Source organism: Phacochoerus africanus, chromosome 2 (assembly GCF_016906955.1).
Source record: "Phacochoerus africanus isolate WHEZ1 chromosome 2, ROS_Pafr_v1, whole genome shotgun sequence".
Classification (NCBI taxonomy): domain Eukaryota; kingdom Metazoa; phylum Chordata; class Mammalia; order Artiodactyla; family Suidae; genus Phacochoerus; species Phacochoerus africanus.
In genome coordinates, this window is record NC_062545.1 from 133220093 (window position 1) to 133236695 (window position 16603).

General features: G+C 41.5%; 1 protein-coding gene across 4 annotated transcripts in view; it reads right to left on the reverse strand.

Annotated features, from left to right (window-relative positions):
* EIF2AK4 (eukaryotic translation initiation factor 2 alpha kinase 4) overlaps nucleotides 1–16603 on the reverse strand; it is a 102838-nt gene that overhangs the window by 54283 nt on the left and 31952 nt on the right. For 3 of the 4 annotated variants that reach the window (XM_047766740.1, XM_047766738.1, XM_047766739.1), the window contains exons 7-11: nucleotides 14666–14781; nucleotides 11022–11179; nucleotides 8681–9216; nucleotides 3719–3825; nucleotides 2719–2876 (exon numbers count right to left, since the gene is read on the reverse strand). In XM_047766740.1, coding sequence (XP_047622696.1) covers nucleotides 2719–2876; nucleotides 3719–3825; nucleotides 8681–9216; nucleotides 11022–11179; nucleotides 14666–14781 — 1075 coding nt within the window. The remainder of the gene's footprint in view (nucleotides 1–2718; nucleotides 2877–3718; nucleotides 3826–8680; nucleotides 9217–11021; nucleotides 11180–14665; nucleotides 14782–16603) is intronic. The other variant, XM_047766741.1, reaches the window with a different exon arrangement.

The window sequence follows — 16603 nt, forward strand, 5'->3', positions numbered from 1 at the left end:
TGTGTTCTTTTACTGCTATGTTAAGAGAGTGGAAGCCATGGGGAAGTTTTGGCACTGTCTCCCAAACTCAAGTTTCAGTACACATCACATATGCTATTGTAACCACGTAGGACCCTTCCTGGGACAGGTGCCCCTAAGTCCAATGCCCACTTGTAAAAAAAACTTTAGTCTTGGAGTTCCCATCGTGGCACAGTGGTTAACGAATCCGACTAGGAACCATGAGGTTGCGGGTTCAGTCCCTGGCCTTGCTCAGTGGGTTAATGATCCGGCGTTGCTGTGAGCTGTGGTGTAGGTTGCAGACTCGGCTCGGATCCCGCGTTGCTGTGGCTCTCGCGTAGGCCGGCAGCTACAGCTCCAATTCGACCCCTAGCCTGGGAACCTCCATATGCCACAGGCGTGGCCCAAGAAATGGTAAAAAAGACACAAACAAACAAACAAAAAAACTCTTTCATCTCCCAGGCCTCCCCTGTGTCAGGAAAGGCTGACTCAACAATGACCGGAAGAATGTGAACATTTAGTAAGAAAAAAATGGCAACTGGGCCAAGATAACTGGTAACAATATAAAAAGTGAATTTGCCATGTAGTAGTCACAGAATCTTTAGTTCTTTCCTGAAGAACATAGATAACAATGCACATTCCTGAGTTTTTTTTTATAAATACTACAACTAAAACTGCCACCAGATGGAAGAAAGGAACTGCATGATGAGCAGACCAGTTGGAGCCTGAGGACTGATGATGTTAACTCCTGACACTATCCTGTTACTTCACCATCAAACAATCAGAGAACTGTGCATGAGCTGATCATAACACCCTGTGACCCTCTCCCTCATCTTGACTTTAAAAAACGCTCCCTTGGAATCCACTGGGGAGTTTGGGTCTCTTGGGCATGAGCTGCCCTTACTCCATGCTTGGCACCTGCAATAAATCCTGCACTTTCCTTAAATACATCCCAGTGTCAGCAGATTGTCGTTATTGCACTTGGGTGAGCTGACTCAAGTCTGGTTTGGTAAGCACTATGTCCTTGACTGGGAACTCCTAGGAATTCATTTATTAAAATGCATAGGTGGGTTTTTTGCCTGTGGTTCAGTAGGTTAAGGATCTGGCACTGTCAGTGCAGTGATGAGGGTTTGAGCCCTGGCCCAGGAACTTCTGCATGCCTCAGGCTCAGCCCTTTCCCCAAAAAAGTACATCAACAGTAATGGGTCCAACTGCTAATGAAATGCTAGATCTTTAAGGAGATGGCCTTAACCTGAAAATAGAGGTGGGATGTGAAGGCTCTGGGGTTCTCATAGGGAGAAACCACAAGAAAAACATGAAGGTTTAAGTTACTAAGGTTATATGAACTTTACTAGGCACTTTTTAAGTACTTGTAAGGAAAGGAAGTTTGATCATGTTTTGCATTCAAGATTCTAAACTATAAAGAAGTTAAAGGGAGTTGATCAAAATTATGGTGTGAATTAAAGGGATAATATATACTTCAATTATCCACTCCTTTTTTTTTTTTCTTTTTGCCATTTCTTGGGCCACTCCCTCAGCATATGGAGGTTCCCAGGCTAGGAGCTGAATCGGAGCTGTAGCCGCCGGCCTACGCCAGAGCCACAGCAACACGGGATCCGAGCTGCGTCTGTGACCTACACCACAGCTCACGGCAACGCCAGATCCTTAACCCACTGATCGAGGCCAGGGATCGAACCTGCAACCTCATGTTTCCTAATCGGATTCGTTAACCACTGAGCCACTACGGGAACTCCCATTATCCACTCCTCTTAAAGATAACCATGATTACCTGAAAAGGATATCTGCCTGCCCAAAGTAGATCTATTTAATCACTCAATTGTAATGTCTCTACTTTCAAGAAGAAAGTTGAAAATTTCCTGTGCTACTATGACTTCCTTTTGGAAAACTTGCTTAAGTTTGTCTTTCTGTCCTTGACTACCACAGAAAAACTACTTTCATTCTTTCTTCAGTGTAAAAGGCCTTCTCTAGTAATATAAATACCGCTTCCTAATAATACTCTCAGAATTCTAAACAGACACATGCCCTACTAGTAGTGGGCCACCTTCTTATGTGTAAGATGACACAAATCTCATATGGATTTGATAACAGTAATCTGGGTCTCCTAAATTCAGACAAAATGCTTAATTATACAATAACAGCTGAAATCTCTCTCCCCAGGGGCAGATGATAATAAAGGTCACCCGAAGAGCCTGGAATGAAGAAGGCAAGACTAACAGCAGCACATCTTCGGTACACATCAGTAGTTTTCCATCTCAATAAGAGCTAGAAAATAAAAGCCATCAAAGACCATCTGGGGCCATTTCCCAGTCTGAATTCCATTTCGGTTCTAACCCCATCACCCTTTTAGCTACAGCAGCTCTAAAAGCAAATGCGAGCAAGAGAGAACAATTTTCTTTCCGAACCAAAGCACACAAAAATGTTCTTTGTGTAGAGGTCTTGACTCCACTTGAAGTGCCCTTATAATCATGTGATTTTCACGTTAATGTACTGCATCGGGAGAGGGAAGAGGAAATGATGCGTTCTTAATGTGTCCAGTATAACCTTAAATAAAGCCTTTAACTCCACGAAGGGGAGGCTGATGATAGTTTCAAATGGTCTTATTCACTTCCCTCCCTATTCTCAAAATAGCAGTCCATAAGTCTGCAGAAATGGAACAGAGAAAGAGCTCAAAAAGGGACTGGGGACAACTCAGGACCACACCTTGATGACAGCTCCAAAAGCTCCTTTGCCAAGAAGCTGCAATTCTTCAAACTCAATGAAATAGCGGGAAAACTGTCTCTGTGTCTCACTGAAGAACGCAGCACTGGGTGGCTGGTTGCTAGGAATGACAGTCTCCAAGTAATCTTGTCCTCCAGAATCTGACAGAAAACAAAAGGCAGAGGCAACTGAGGCATTAGAAATATAGGAAGGGCTGCAACATCCAATAACCACGATGCAAGGGTGGGAGGAAGGGGCCACAACCAGGGACTGGGAGTTTGAAAAAATCTCTCTTGTCTGGCAGGCCTTTTAAGGCTTTCCTCACCTTGTCCTTCTTCAAGCAGGTAGAAATATACAGTTTGCCCTAGTTTTCAGGGAGGGGTAACTAAGAGGAAAGAAATGACTGAACAATAGAGCTAGAAGCCAAGCTCAATCTCTACTGAGGTTCCTTCATCTGATGCTTGAATAACAGTAGGGAAATCTAGTTTCATAGCTGTAAGAGTGACGTGCCCAAGAAGGGTTACTCAACACTAAGAGGCTAACCACTGGAGACTCCATCAGAAGAGACAGGAAAGGAGTTCCTGTCCTGGCTCAGCAGAAATAAACCCAACTAGCATCCATAAGGTCGAAGGTTCAATCCCTGGCCTTGCTTAGTGGGTTAAGAATCTGGCGTTGCTGTGAGCTGTGATGTAGGTCACAGACGAGGCTGGGTTCTGACATTGCTGTGGCGTAGGATGGCAGCTGTAGCTCTGATTCAACCCCTAGCCTGGGAACTTCCAAATGCCTTAAAAAATACCATACAATACAATACAAGAGATGGGAAAAACCAGGAAGGTGTTAAAACGCTTTCATGCACATGTTGAATGAATGCATTTATAGATAGCTCAGCATAAAATAGATAAAATAAATGATCCATGCAGTCACTTCCAGCCTTAGGTTTACAAATACTTTCAAAATAATTTATGTCAAATAGGCTATAAGAAAAGAACGCTAACAGACTCACCTTCAGGACTTTGTTCCAGTAAAGGCATTTTGGGCTGAGGATTTATAAAGCTGTGTTTTAATAACTGCTGAGGACTCCATCTTTCCTTATCATCTAAGCAGACACACCTCAGTGAGAGAGAAAAAAAGAATCTCAGCAAGACACAAAATAAATGCTAATTAAGCCAAGGCTTTGAACTATGGGCTTATTTTTAAAAGATACACATTAGAGAATTCATTTTACTTATGAACCTAAGTCCACTCATAAGTGAATTTCATTAAACATCCCTGCAGGATTTACATGCTGAAAACCAGGCTGGGTATAAGTGGGTGAATTAAAAAAAAAAAAAAAAAAAGGTACAGTCTCTAGAGGCAGGAAGACTGACCTTCATGGAATGACATTTTTAGAAGTCTAGGTTAAGATAGCACAAGTAGGTTATGAATTTTCATTCCCACTAACAGATTAATGACTTATCATGCTAAACTAAGCCTTTCTGGGGACCAGTCATAAATAAAAGTTCCTAAAGGATAAGCAAATCAGATAGCTGATCACAGGTTGTGGCCCAATATGATAAACTTTAGATAAAGCATGTTCATCACAGTATGAAGTATGTTGGTGACAATTAAGAATGACTTTTTGAAAGTTACATTTTATCACTTTTTTTTACTTATCATTCCTTGAAACTAATCACTTGCAACTTGTTAAATGAATGAAAACAAGCTATACATTTCACCCAGTGCTTTTTTAGAGCTGGGTCCTTGACCAGCAGCATCAGTATCACATGGGAATTTATTAGAACTACAAATTCTTCTCCACCCCAGTCCCAGTAAATGAGCAAATCTGGGGGTTGAGCAGTCACCTGTGCTTTAACAAGCTCTCCAGGTGGTTTCAACCCAAGAGAAAGTCTGAGAGCCACTGTTCTAACTAAACTAAGCCGGTTGGCTTTCATAACAATGACCTGAGTAGCACTGCTTGGTAGCACTTGACCCTAATTATAAGTCATTGTGAATTATGGACTTAAAATCTGTACTCCTAAAGTGATGACAGAGAGCATCATAAAGGATAACATTTAATTTTTTCATGTCACAGTACTAAAAAGTAAAGCACTCCTAATTTCATACCTTGAGAGAGCAAGAAAAGATTGCAACAAAAGGAGTTCCCGTTGTGGCTCAGCGGTAACAAACCTGACTAGTATCCATAAGGATGCTTGTGTGATTCCTGGCCTTGCTCAGTGGGTTAAGGATCCAGTGTTGTCATGAGCTGTAGGTCATGACACGGTTTGGATCCCATGTTGCTGTGGCTGTGGCCTAGGCCTCCAGCTGTAGCTCCTGTTGTATCCCTAACCTGGGAACTTCCATGTGCCACAGGTGCAGACCTAAAAAGCCAAAAAAAAAAAAAAAAGATTGCAACAAAAGCATTACTCTAAGATACTGTATTTTCCCCTAAATCTAAAATTAATTAAATTACAACAGTAAAATACCTCCTCCTTGCAAATATTAACGCATTACTGGTAAGAATAAAACCTTAGATAAACATCCAAAAAAGACATATAGCTTTAATTTGTGAATATTGATTTTTTTTAAAGGACATCATCATGTACATATTATTCATCTTGCTTTTTTTCATCTGACCACATAAAAGTTTCTGTATCCAGTTCTACTGTGGGGAGGGGTGTTTCAGAGTTCAACTCAAATCTAACACTATCTACTTGGAGACAGCATCAGATCCCAGTGGTTAAGGACTCAGTCCTACAAGACTGCTCCACCTCAGCTCCACTTGAGATACCTATTCTAGGTCCAGGTTGTCCACCTGTGCTTCTGACCAATGGGCTGCAGACCAGAGTCCAACGCCCTCCCTCCTTAGGTTCAATGTACTAGAGCAGCTCGAAGAACTCGGACATTTTACTTACTAGACTACCAGTGTTTTACAAAGGATATAACTCAGAAACAGTCAGATGGAAGAAAGGCACAGGACAAGGTATCTGGGAAGAGGCTTGGAACCTCCTTGCCCTCTTGGTGCCTCCATGTGTCCACCAACACAAAGCTCTCTGAATCTCGCCTCTCTGGCTTTTAATGGAGGCTTTGCTATATATATATATATATATATATATATATATATATATATATATATATATATATATGCACAACTGATTAAATCACTGGCCTCTCGTGATCCATTCAACCTCCAACCCCTCTCCCCTCCACTGAGGTTGGGGGTGGGACTGAAAAGTTCCAAAGCCCTAAGTCAAGCAGTTGGGTTTCCCTGGCAACCAGCCCCCACCTGTAGGTGCTTTCCCAAAGTCACCTCATTACTTAACAAGAGACACCTTTACTGTTATCCCCATTTTTTTTTTTTTTTTTTTCCCACGGGAGGAAATTCAGGATTGGGCACTTAAGTTGCTCAGCCTGTAAGGGGTAAAGGTGGGCTAGGAACCTGGTTGTCTGGCTCTGAGTCAGGGCTCTTTCCCATCACAGAGATTAAACAAAACCTTTCTCCAAAGAATGTTCGCCAAGAAGTAAAATTACTACAAATGAAATGCCACTCCTATGCTGGTCTGGGAATATTTTTTTTTCTTTTGTTAACTGGGGGTGGACAACAAAGGTAGTAAAACACTTCCCTGGAGCTGCTTCTTAACTACAACAGGGAGAGAGAAATATATGACTCAGCCTAGAGGACGCATTATTAACAGAATAAGAAGTAGTGCTGATCTCAAGTTCAAAACCGACAGACTAGAGCTCTTCTCTGAGAACTAGGAACGTTTTAGCTACTGAGTCCTTCATTTTACTTTTTTTTTTTTTGTCTTGCCTACAGCATGTGAAAGTTCCTTGGCCAGGGACTGATCCCATACCACTGCAGTAATCTGAGCCACAGCAGTGACATCAGATCCTTAACCTGCTAAGCCACCAGGAAACTCCTCATTTTACTATTAAATGTGAAAAATATGTTCTACTTAAACTTCTCAGTGTTGTTTTTAAAAATACATAATGCTATTGCTAACCTTTACTCAATCTTGATCAGTGAGGAAGGGCCAAAAGCTAATGATGACATTTTGAAGAACAAAATGAGTCTTTGCTTCAGTGGTTCTATCACCATATTCCCTTTGATGTCATTTTAGTCAACCTCATTGTCAGGGTGCATTTATAAATATTTTTAAAGTCCTATGGCACTTAAGAGAAATCATAAAAAATTTCTTTAGAAATCTTAGATGTTTAATACTTTAAGAAGGGAATAAAGGGGGTTCCCATCATGGCTCAGTGGTTAACAAATCCGACTAGGAACCATAAGGTTGCAGGTTCCATCCCTGGCCTTGATCAGTGGGTTAAGGATCCCGCATTGCCATGAGCTGTGGTGTAGGTTGCACAGACGTGGCTTGGATCTGATGTTGCTGTGGCTCTGTCGTAGGCCGGCAGCTGCAGCTCCAATTAGACCCATAGCCTGGGAACCTCCATATGCCATGGGTGCGGCCCTAGAAAAGACAGAAAGCCAAAAAAAAAAAAACAAACCCAAAAAAAACCAGCATCCAGAAAGACTTTCTACAACTGTATGTATATCACATCCACTTCTATTTTATAGTACACAGAAACTATCCATCTTATTTAAATGTAAGTGCAGCTGCTATCACTTCTGTAATGGCTAAGACAATGAGTGACAGGAAAGGCAGTAGGGATGGTTGGGAACAGAAAAAGAAATCTAAAGGGTAAAAGAAAAGAAATGTAGTGAGTGATGAAGTGAGGAAAAAATGAATGACTGGGAAAAAGAAAAAAAGGTGAGAAGACAGAGTGTCAGGTAGGGAAAAAACCCATCCAAGTCCACTTCTCTTGAAGTGGGAGAATATCTAGAAAAACCCAGAGAGCAAGGATCTTATTTAACAGAGAAACTGAGAAAACCTAGGTGTAGCTTGGACTGAGAACAGAGGTAAGGCTAAACTAGAAATCACTGAACTGGAGTTCTTGTTGTGGCTCAGTGGTATGAACCTGAACTAGTATCTGTGAGAATGTGGGTTCGATCCCTGGCTCCTCTCATTGGGTTAAGGATCTAGCATTGCTCTGAGCTGTGGTGTAGGTCGTAGACATGGTTCGGATCCTGTGTGGCTGTGGCTAGCAGCTACAGCTCCGTTTTGACACCTAGCCTGGAACCCTCCATATTCCTCTGGTGCAGTCTTAAAAAAGAAAAAAAAAAAGAAATCACTGAACTGAGGGACCTGGGCAAAGACTTTTGGCCACAGGAAAATCTCTCAATAAGGGCTGTCTCAAAGTGGATAAAACTTGGACAAATTAGGGGTATGGTTTTAACACCTACAAACTATTACATATAAAACAGATAAGCAAGAAGAACATACTATATGGGAACTACAGCCATTATTTTATAATGACCTATAATGGAGTATAATCTGCAAAAATACTGAATCACTATGCTATATACCTGAAACTAACAATACTGTAAATCAACCACACCTCAAAACAAAGAAAACAAAAAACCACTTGGCTCTGTAATTAAATGTATACCTGTAATTTATAGGTGTCAAAAAATTCTCTGGCTAGAGCAAGGAATTCCAGCTGAATGGGACACTGATAATGAAGAATGGTTAAGAGGAACAAGGGGCAGAATGGCACTCCTTAAACTGTTTTCTAAGCGAAAGGTCCTGTCTTTGACCCCTTAGGAACCAGCAGCAAAGACAGAGAGGTATTGCATTTTGGCATCTCTCCCTAGTGACTTCCTAGGGTACACCCAGAAGTAGTCTGAAAATCTATTACTAAGCCCAAGTAAATTCAGAAGAACATGGGAGTTAGAGGAATGATAAACATAAGGGAGAAAACAGAACATAACAATGTGGCTGGGAAAGGACTGAGAGAACAAAGAATTAACTCTAATCCTGATAGTCACTTTTTGGCTTACACATAGGACTTAGCTATCTGGCACCTCCCAGCACAAGCAGAAGTAGAGGAGTAGAGTGCAGTCAGGGAGAATCTCAGTGATACTCACTTCCTCAGGAAATCCTGAAAGTCAGCTGGCAAGTCACTAGGGATGGTCACTGGGTATTCGCCACACTCTTGTCCTTGGCTGAGGGAGAGCAGCAGAAGGCCGAGCCGCCAGACATCCCCTTTCTTCCCCGTTTTATAAGGTAGGGCACTGTCACTAAAACGAACTCGGGTTTGCTCAAACACATCCTCCTTGCAAATGTCTGCCAGGCGCTTAGAAATGCTGTAGTCTGTGATCTTGATGGTGCCCTCTGCGTCCACCAAGACATTCGATGCGCTGAGCACCTTGTGCACCACAGAATTGCTGTGCAAATAATCGAGGCCTGACAAGAGCTGGGTTGCGTACCTGCGGAGCTGATGCACAGGGATGGGGCCTGAATGGCTCAGGTGGGCTGCGAGGGAGACCCCATTCATGTGCTCCACTAAAATGTCCACCACGATGGAATCATTTTGCTCTTTGAGGTTCATTGCAAAGTAGCGCACTATGTTCGGATGGCTCAGTTTGACCAGTGAGTTGAATTCTGTTTCTGTCCCTTGAATCTGATGCAGAAAAAAATTCCATAAAACAATACTGGGTTGGTCAGTAAAATACTTAATAGAAACTGTACTTTCAAAGGAGAAAAGGAGAATGCTCTTCACTAAATTCTCTCCTAAACCACAAAGTCAACCTACTAGTTGGAAAAGAGAGACAGCTTTTAAAAGCAGCTTCTGTGATACAGCCCCAGAAAAAAGACACATTAAAATTTTCTTTGGGGAGGGAGGGCTGAACCAGGAATCTCAGGTCAAGTTCCCAGATCAGGGATTGAACAGCAGCTGTAATGATAATGCTGGATCCTTAACTCACTGAGCCACCGTGGTAACAAACCTGACTAGGGTCCATGAGGATGCAGGTTCGATCCCTGGCCTCCCTCGGTGGGTTAAGGATCCGGCGTTGCCATGAGCTGTGGTGTAGGTTACAGACATGGCTCGAATCTGGTGTTGCTGTGGCTGTGGTGTAGACTGGCAGCTGTAGCTCCGATTCAATCCCTAGCCTGGGAATTTCCATATGCCATGGGTGCCACCCTAAAAGGAAAAATAAAATAAACTTTCCTGATTATAAAGATTCATTGTCTGGAGTTCCCGTTGTGGTTCAGTGGGTTAAGAACCCAACATAGTATCCATGAGAACTTGGGTTTGATCCCTGGCCTTGCTCAGTGGGTTAAGGATCCTGCATTGCTGCATGTTTCAGCATAGGTTGCAGATGTGGCTTGGATCCAGTGTGGCTGTGGCACAGGCTCCAGCTCCAGCTCTTATTCTACCCCTAGCCCAGGAACTTTCATATGCCATAGGTGTGGCCCTAAAAAAAGCTCAAAAAACAAAAACAACTCTTGGTGCCATGCCATGGTCCCCACCAACTGTGGCAGTTGGGTGGGGGAGCTACCAAAAAAATATAGATATTCACTGTCAAAATTTTAGTAAGTGCTAATACAAAAGAAAAAAAACCCAATGTACCACCCAAAGACAACTGTTACGATTTCAGTGTATTTACTTCGTGTTTCTTTTTGTCATAGGAATACACATACGTTTCTAAACACAATGCCTTACCTACTGTTTTATACGCTCTTTATTTATTATGTAACACTGCAATATGCAATATTAAATGTTCTCTTTATTTTTTTTTTTTTTGTCTTTTTGCCATTTCTTGGGCCGCTCCCGTGGCATATGGGGGTTCCCAGGCTAGGGGTCTAATCGGAGCTGTAGCCACCGACCGGCCTACGCCAGAGCCACAGCAACGAGGGATCCGTGCCGCGTCTGCAATCTACACCACAGCTCACAGCAACGCCGGATCGTTAACCCACTGAGCAAGGCCAGGGACCAAACCCGCATGCAACCTCATGGTTCCTACTTGGATTCCTTAACCACTGCGCCACGACGGGAACTCCTAAATGTTTTCTTTAAACCCAGGATTATAAATGAACTATAAAATCCTCCAGTCGCTTAAAATTTAGTTGTGAAACAATATTTCAGATTAGGGAAAATGCAAATAATTGCCAATAGTACAATTATGAAGCCCTCTTTGTCCCAACTGGATAGAGAGCTACTAATAGAATAATAAGGGGGGAGGAGGTTGAGAAGCAGCTACGAAAGCTTTGAGCATGCTGTGTGAAAGTTCTGAAAGAGGCAGCAGGGGCTGAGAAAACCCGTAAGGAAGGTGCTGGTCCTTTACCATGCCCTCTGGTTAAACAGCTTTCTCGGCATACTGGGTCATCTTTGCTTGCCAATCAAATGCAGAGCTGTTTTGTTTCATCATCTTCCTTAAGTTGGAGATTGGGCTTTTTGATCAGTGAGCCATCTGGGATGCCTACCTGCTTTTTGCACTTATCAATCTTCTCTTTTTCTTGACTGGTAAGGAACGGACCCATTTTTTTCTGCCATTGAAGGACCCACTCATACAATAAGACAAAGCTGCCGGTGGCTGTTTCCAAAGCATTGTAAATTAATTTCCCAAGCTGCTCATCACTGCCTGCATGTTGAAAGAAAATATAATTAAATCTCACTGGTACATTTTCTGTGGGCATTAAAAAAAAAAAAAAGAGACAGGATAGTCATTTGTTCCACAGTGGATGCCATGTACTAACTATGAAAAATGTGATTTTATGTAACACATGCTCTTTTGTAACCACCGCTTAGTATTTAAGAATACACTCTGAGCCCTATAATATTAAATTTTGCAAAGGGACAAGAATTAGCAATGAGATCTTAGTATCAGGCCAGTGTTTTCTTCTACTAGCCATTACTAACAATGTTACTTTCATAACCAGTCTACCTCTGATGACCATGCCTGCTGGTGCAGTAGTGTATCCCATGTGGCTAGTACTAACTAATGGGACAGAAGGAGTTTAGAAGCAGGTCCAGCAAGACAGCGCCATCATGTAGAGTAGGGTGCACAGTGAAAACAGGTTTTGGGAACTTGGAGGTTTGAATACACCAATGATTTTTTTAAACACGAAGTATGAATATGCTCAGTAAACACAAACTGACCAATGGCTTTGTGGGAAGGAACCAGAAATGACAGTTCAAATTTGAAGCAAAAGAAAAACATTTATTTAGTGATAGGCATAGGATTTCTACCTGTACCTGGGAGAGCTAAATTTCTATAATACCAAAATTTTTCAAAAATCTACAAAAATAAAAATTTTTATTAAAGACTATAATAGAAAATCACCAAAAAGTTAGAAATGGAGAAAAATATCACCCACTGTAAATCAACTATACTTTAATTTTAAAAAATTTAAAAATTAAATCAACTGTATTTTAATAAAAAACTCAAAGAAAATCCCATACCATCACCATTTTGTTTTATTTGTCTTCTAGTTCCCTCTACCCTTTTTTCCTATTTGCCAAATCACAGAGTATATCACAGGGTTTCTCACCCTTGACACTACTGACATTTGGTCCTTTGATAATCCTTTGTTGAAGAGGGTTGTCTTGTGCACTGTAAGATGTTTAGCAGAATATTTGGCCTCTATCCACAAAATGAGTCTTACCCAATCTAGTCTTACTCATCAAATACATCTCCAGATGTCACCTAATGTCCCCTAGGGGACAAAATTGCCCCAATTGAGAACTGACTGATTCTCAGTTCAATCAGTATTCTTTGATATACAGTATTCTTCGTCTCTTAGTGTACAAATAATAGTTCTCCATGGTGCTACATTATCTTCATAATGAAAGATGAAGTCACCTGTATATATAAGACAAAGTGATCTTAGCAAAAATACTTTAGGGAAATGTGGCTGACTAGCTCATCTAGAGAAGCAGTTTTACTTCACAGAAATGCTGACAATTTAAGAGATTTTAATCAAGCTGATTTGTTATGCTATTCATAAATAACTCCAGACACTCTTAGCTAAGGGGGAAAAAATCCTGATGTTTGAAAATTTATCAACCAAAGGAAGCAACCTGTGGAATATGGGTACGTGCAGTACACACTGGAGACACAATGGTTATGGCACTGACATAAAGCCTAATTGAATTTGTGAATTATATGGTGTAATGTCTTGGAATATTTATCTCCCTAACTGGGACTAAGAGGATATTTCATATTTGCTGGTGGGGTTTTTATTTTGTATTACAATTTTATCACTGCCACCCTCCTCTCGGTGCTTTTGTGTGATGGGGACAAAAGAACACACTGCAATGAGGCTGAAGGAAAACATGTTTAAAGGAGCTCAGAGACTGATGCTCTACTATATGCTAACAGAAATCATTTATACAGAAGCCTCTATAGTGCTTTAATATATATGGGGCAGGTCTTGATTTCCTCTATTTCTAACAGCATTAAATTGAAAAGCAAATATTAATGAGCTGATCTTTTACAAAAGCATTTCTTAGAAAATTAGGACATATTTTAAAAACTACACCTGCTGTGAGAAAACAAATAATTTACTTGGTGGTTTTTTTTAAAAAAAGTTCAGACTGCAAATGTGTCTCCTAATGAGGGTATTAACAAAGGTGAATCTGCCTAATGAGCACCAATGAGACTAGGAGACCAAGGTAAGATATTAAGCTGTTGAATTAATTTGCCTTCCTGATGTCCCTAGGTTATTAAAAGTTATTGCGTTTTATGCTGCCAATTCACGAGTTAGAAATGCCTTAGAGGAGTTCCCATCGTGGCTCAGAGGAAACAAATCCAACTAGTAACCATGAGGTTGCAGCTTTGATCCCTGGCCTCATTCAGTGGGTTAAGGATCCGGGGTTGCCCTGAGCTGTGGTGTAGGTCGCAGATGCGGCTCAGATCTGGCACTGCTGTGGCTATGGCATAGGCTGGCAGCTGCAGCTCTGATTGGACCCCTAGCCTGGGAACCTCCACAGCCCTAAAAAGCAAAAAAAGAAAAAAAAAAAGAAATGCCTCAGAGTCAAGGACAGTCTCAGGACTAAAAGCAATCATTTCTACCAAGGTTTTGAACCAGCCCAAATGGTCACTGTGTCTGAATAGTATAAGCTCTGTGCATCTGTGGAAACCTGCTACCAGCTACCTCAATCAGCCAAAGTTGTGTCCAGATCACTCTTCAGATACTTGGTTTCTTCTTCCTCCACCTGCTGCCCTCTCTCTGGCAACTCCCCTATTTATTTGTATCTCCTCAAAGAGGAAGGAGAAAAGACACCAAAAGAAAGCAAACTCAGTTTAGATAATTTGGCTACTGTTCGCTCTGCTAAGAATATTCATGGGAATGGAAATTAAACTTAGTTGTCAAATTTACCATATGCAAATGATCTGTGTGACTGATAAAAATTGCTGTACATCTAGGGCAAAGGGAGTAGATACTGAAAACTTGATTTTAATGTAAACACTTCAAATGGCCATCTGCTGAATAAGATGGCTAAACTACTAAATAAAACACACAGAAAACAAAGTGGTTTTCCTGGTCAGTTACAGCATGCCAAGGAGGAAAATGCTACGCATGTGGATAACAAACTAATAAAATGAGACCTGACCATTAAAGTTCACAGGCATTAGAACTCCTTTTGTTACACATATTGTATCAGCAATAGATGCACATGATGTAAAATTCTACTGAGTCCTAATATCTCAACCATTTTGGTTTTGAAAAGTGTGGTTAATTCTAACAATGACAAATTTTAAATTATCTTTCTGCCAACAATCTTTCCAAGAGCCTGAGTTTTTATTTCCGCCTTACAGAAGGTAAAAGCTGAGTGTCATCAGTAACAGAAGCTAGAATGACTATCAGAGTAAAGAGTCTTCCTTGGACTGTGCTGGTCTAGACAGCACAGTGTCTACTCTAACCTGTTCTCATGATTAACTTTCTTTTTTGGGGGGCTGCACCTGTGGAAGTTCTTGGGGCCTGGGATCCAACCTGTGCCACAGCAGTGACCCAGCCACTGTAGTGACAATGACGAATCCTTAACCTGCTGTGCCACAAGGGAACTCTTCACAATTAACTTTTGTCATTAGAATAATTTACATGAGTTTAGCTAGTTTACTCACCAATACATTTCCCTTTGTGCACCAGGAGCTGATCAGTACTACCAACAGAGAAATACAGGATTTCACAAGAGCCAGGAGAATCTTCACTACTACACATAGAATATTGACGTTCTCGCCTTAAAAATAAATTTGGACAATGATTATTTTTTCTTTAATTTAAGACTGACATAGAAAATTCTCACCCCTCCATTTTCTCCTGCTTACTAGCCCATTCTGTGTCCAACATCTGACTCTATTGGAAACTGAGCTGAAGGTGCTAATGGGAAAGTTACCCAACTCCCCCGCCTCCACCACCATTCCCCACTCAGTCTTCTCCTCCTGGACTCTGCAAACCCCATCTCCAGATCTATGTGTCTAACATGGTAGCCAGTAGCCACATGCGGCTACTTAAATTCAATTCAAATTAAATGCAATTAAAAATTCAGCTCTTTGGAGTTCCTGTTGTGGTACAGCGGAAACAAATCCAACTAGGAACCATGAAGTTTCGGGTTCTATCCCTGGCCTAGCTCAGTGGGTTAAGGAGCCGTGAGCTGTGGTGTAGGTCACAGATGCAGCTCAGATCTGGCATTGCTGTGGCTGTGGTGTAGGCTGGCAGCTACAGCTCTGATTAGACCCCTAGCCTGTGAACCTCCATATGCCACAGGTGTGGCCCTAAAAAGACAAAAAGACAAAAAATAAAATAAACTGCAGTAGGTGCATTTAAGAACAGAGATACTGCTTTTTTTTTTTTTTTTGTCTTTTTGCCTTTTCTAAGGCCGTTCCTGCGGCATATGGAGATTCCTAGCTAGGGGTCTAATCGGAGCTGTAACCATCGGCCTATGCCAGAGCCACAGCAACACGGGATCCGAGCCGCGTCTGCAACCTACACCACAGCTCACAGCAACGCTGGATCTCCAACCCACTAAGCAAGGCCAGGGATCAAACCCACAACCTCATGGTTCCTAGTCGGATAGGTTAACCACTGCGCCACAACAGGAACTCCCAGAGATACCTCATTTTATTGCACTTTACAGACGCTACATTGTCAGTTTGTTCGTTTTTTACAAATTGAAGGTCTGGGGCAATGTTGCATTAAGCAAGGCTATGAGTGCCATTTTTCCAACAACATTTGGTTACTTCATGTCTCTTGTCACATTTTGGTAATTCTTGCACTATTTTAAGCTTTTTCACTATTATTATATTTGTTCTGGTGATCTGTGATCGGTTACTACTATGACTCACTGAAGGCTCAGATGATGTTCAGCGTTTTTCAGCAATAAGTATTTTTAAGTTAAGGTATGTACACTGTTTTTTTTTTTTTAAAAGGGATGCTATTGTATACCTAAAAGACTACAGTAACAAAATTTATATGCACTGGGAAGCCGAAAATTCATGACTCGTTTTATTGTTACGCTCACTTTATTGTGGTGGTCTGTTCGTACAACATCTCTGAGGTATGCCTATATACCACAGTCCCAATAGCTGGTGGCTGCCATACTGGGCTGCATTGATTGAGAACACGTTCATCATCACAGAAGTTCTATAGCAGTGATTCTGCTCAATCTCATATTGACCCCACATGTCATGCATATGCACATCTGGAGAAAACTGCAAAATGAGAGTTTGGAGCACTACAAATCCCTGGCCTCCAGCTGGGTTCCCCACTACTGAATGTCCATTCATTCTCTTTCTTGTCTTTGTAGATACTCTTTGCCACTCCCCTTCATGACTTCTTCAAAACCTTCAAAGCCCAACCCTTTGCCCTCTTTTTCTCCTTTTCTGCCTTTTTTCTCCTGAGTGTGAAGCAATAGCTGGGAAACTAGATGATAATGCAAAATGATGAATAAATAGGGAGGGAGGTTGCAGGGATGAAGCAAGGGAGAGAGCTTGCTTCAAGAATGTCAGGATTGGACAGGGGTAAGAAATGTTTTGATAAGGCACATGGACAGGTCTCTGGGA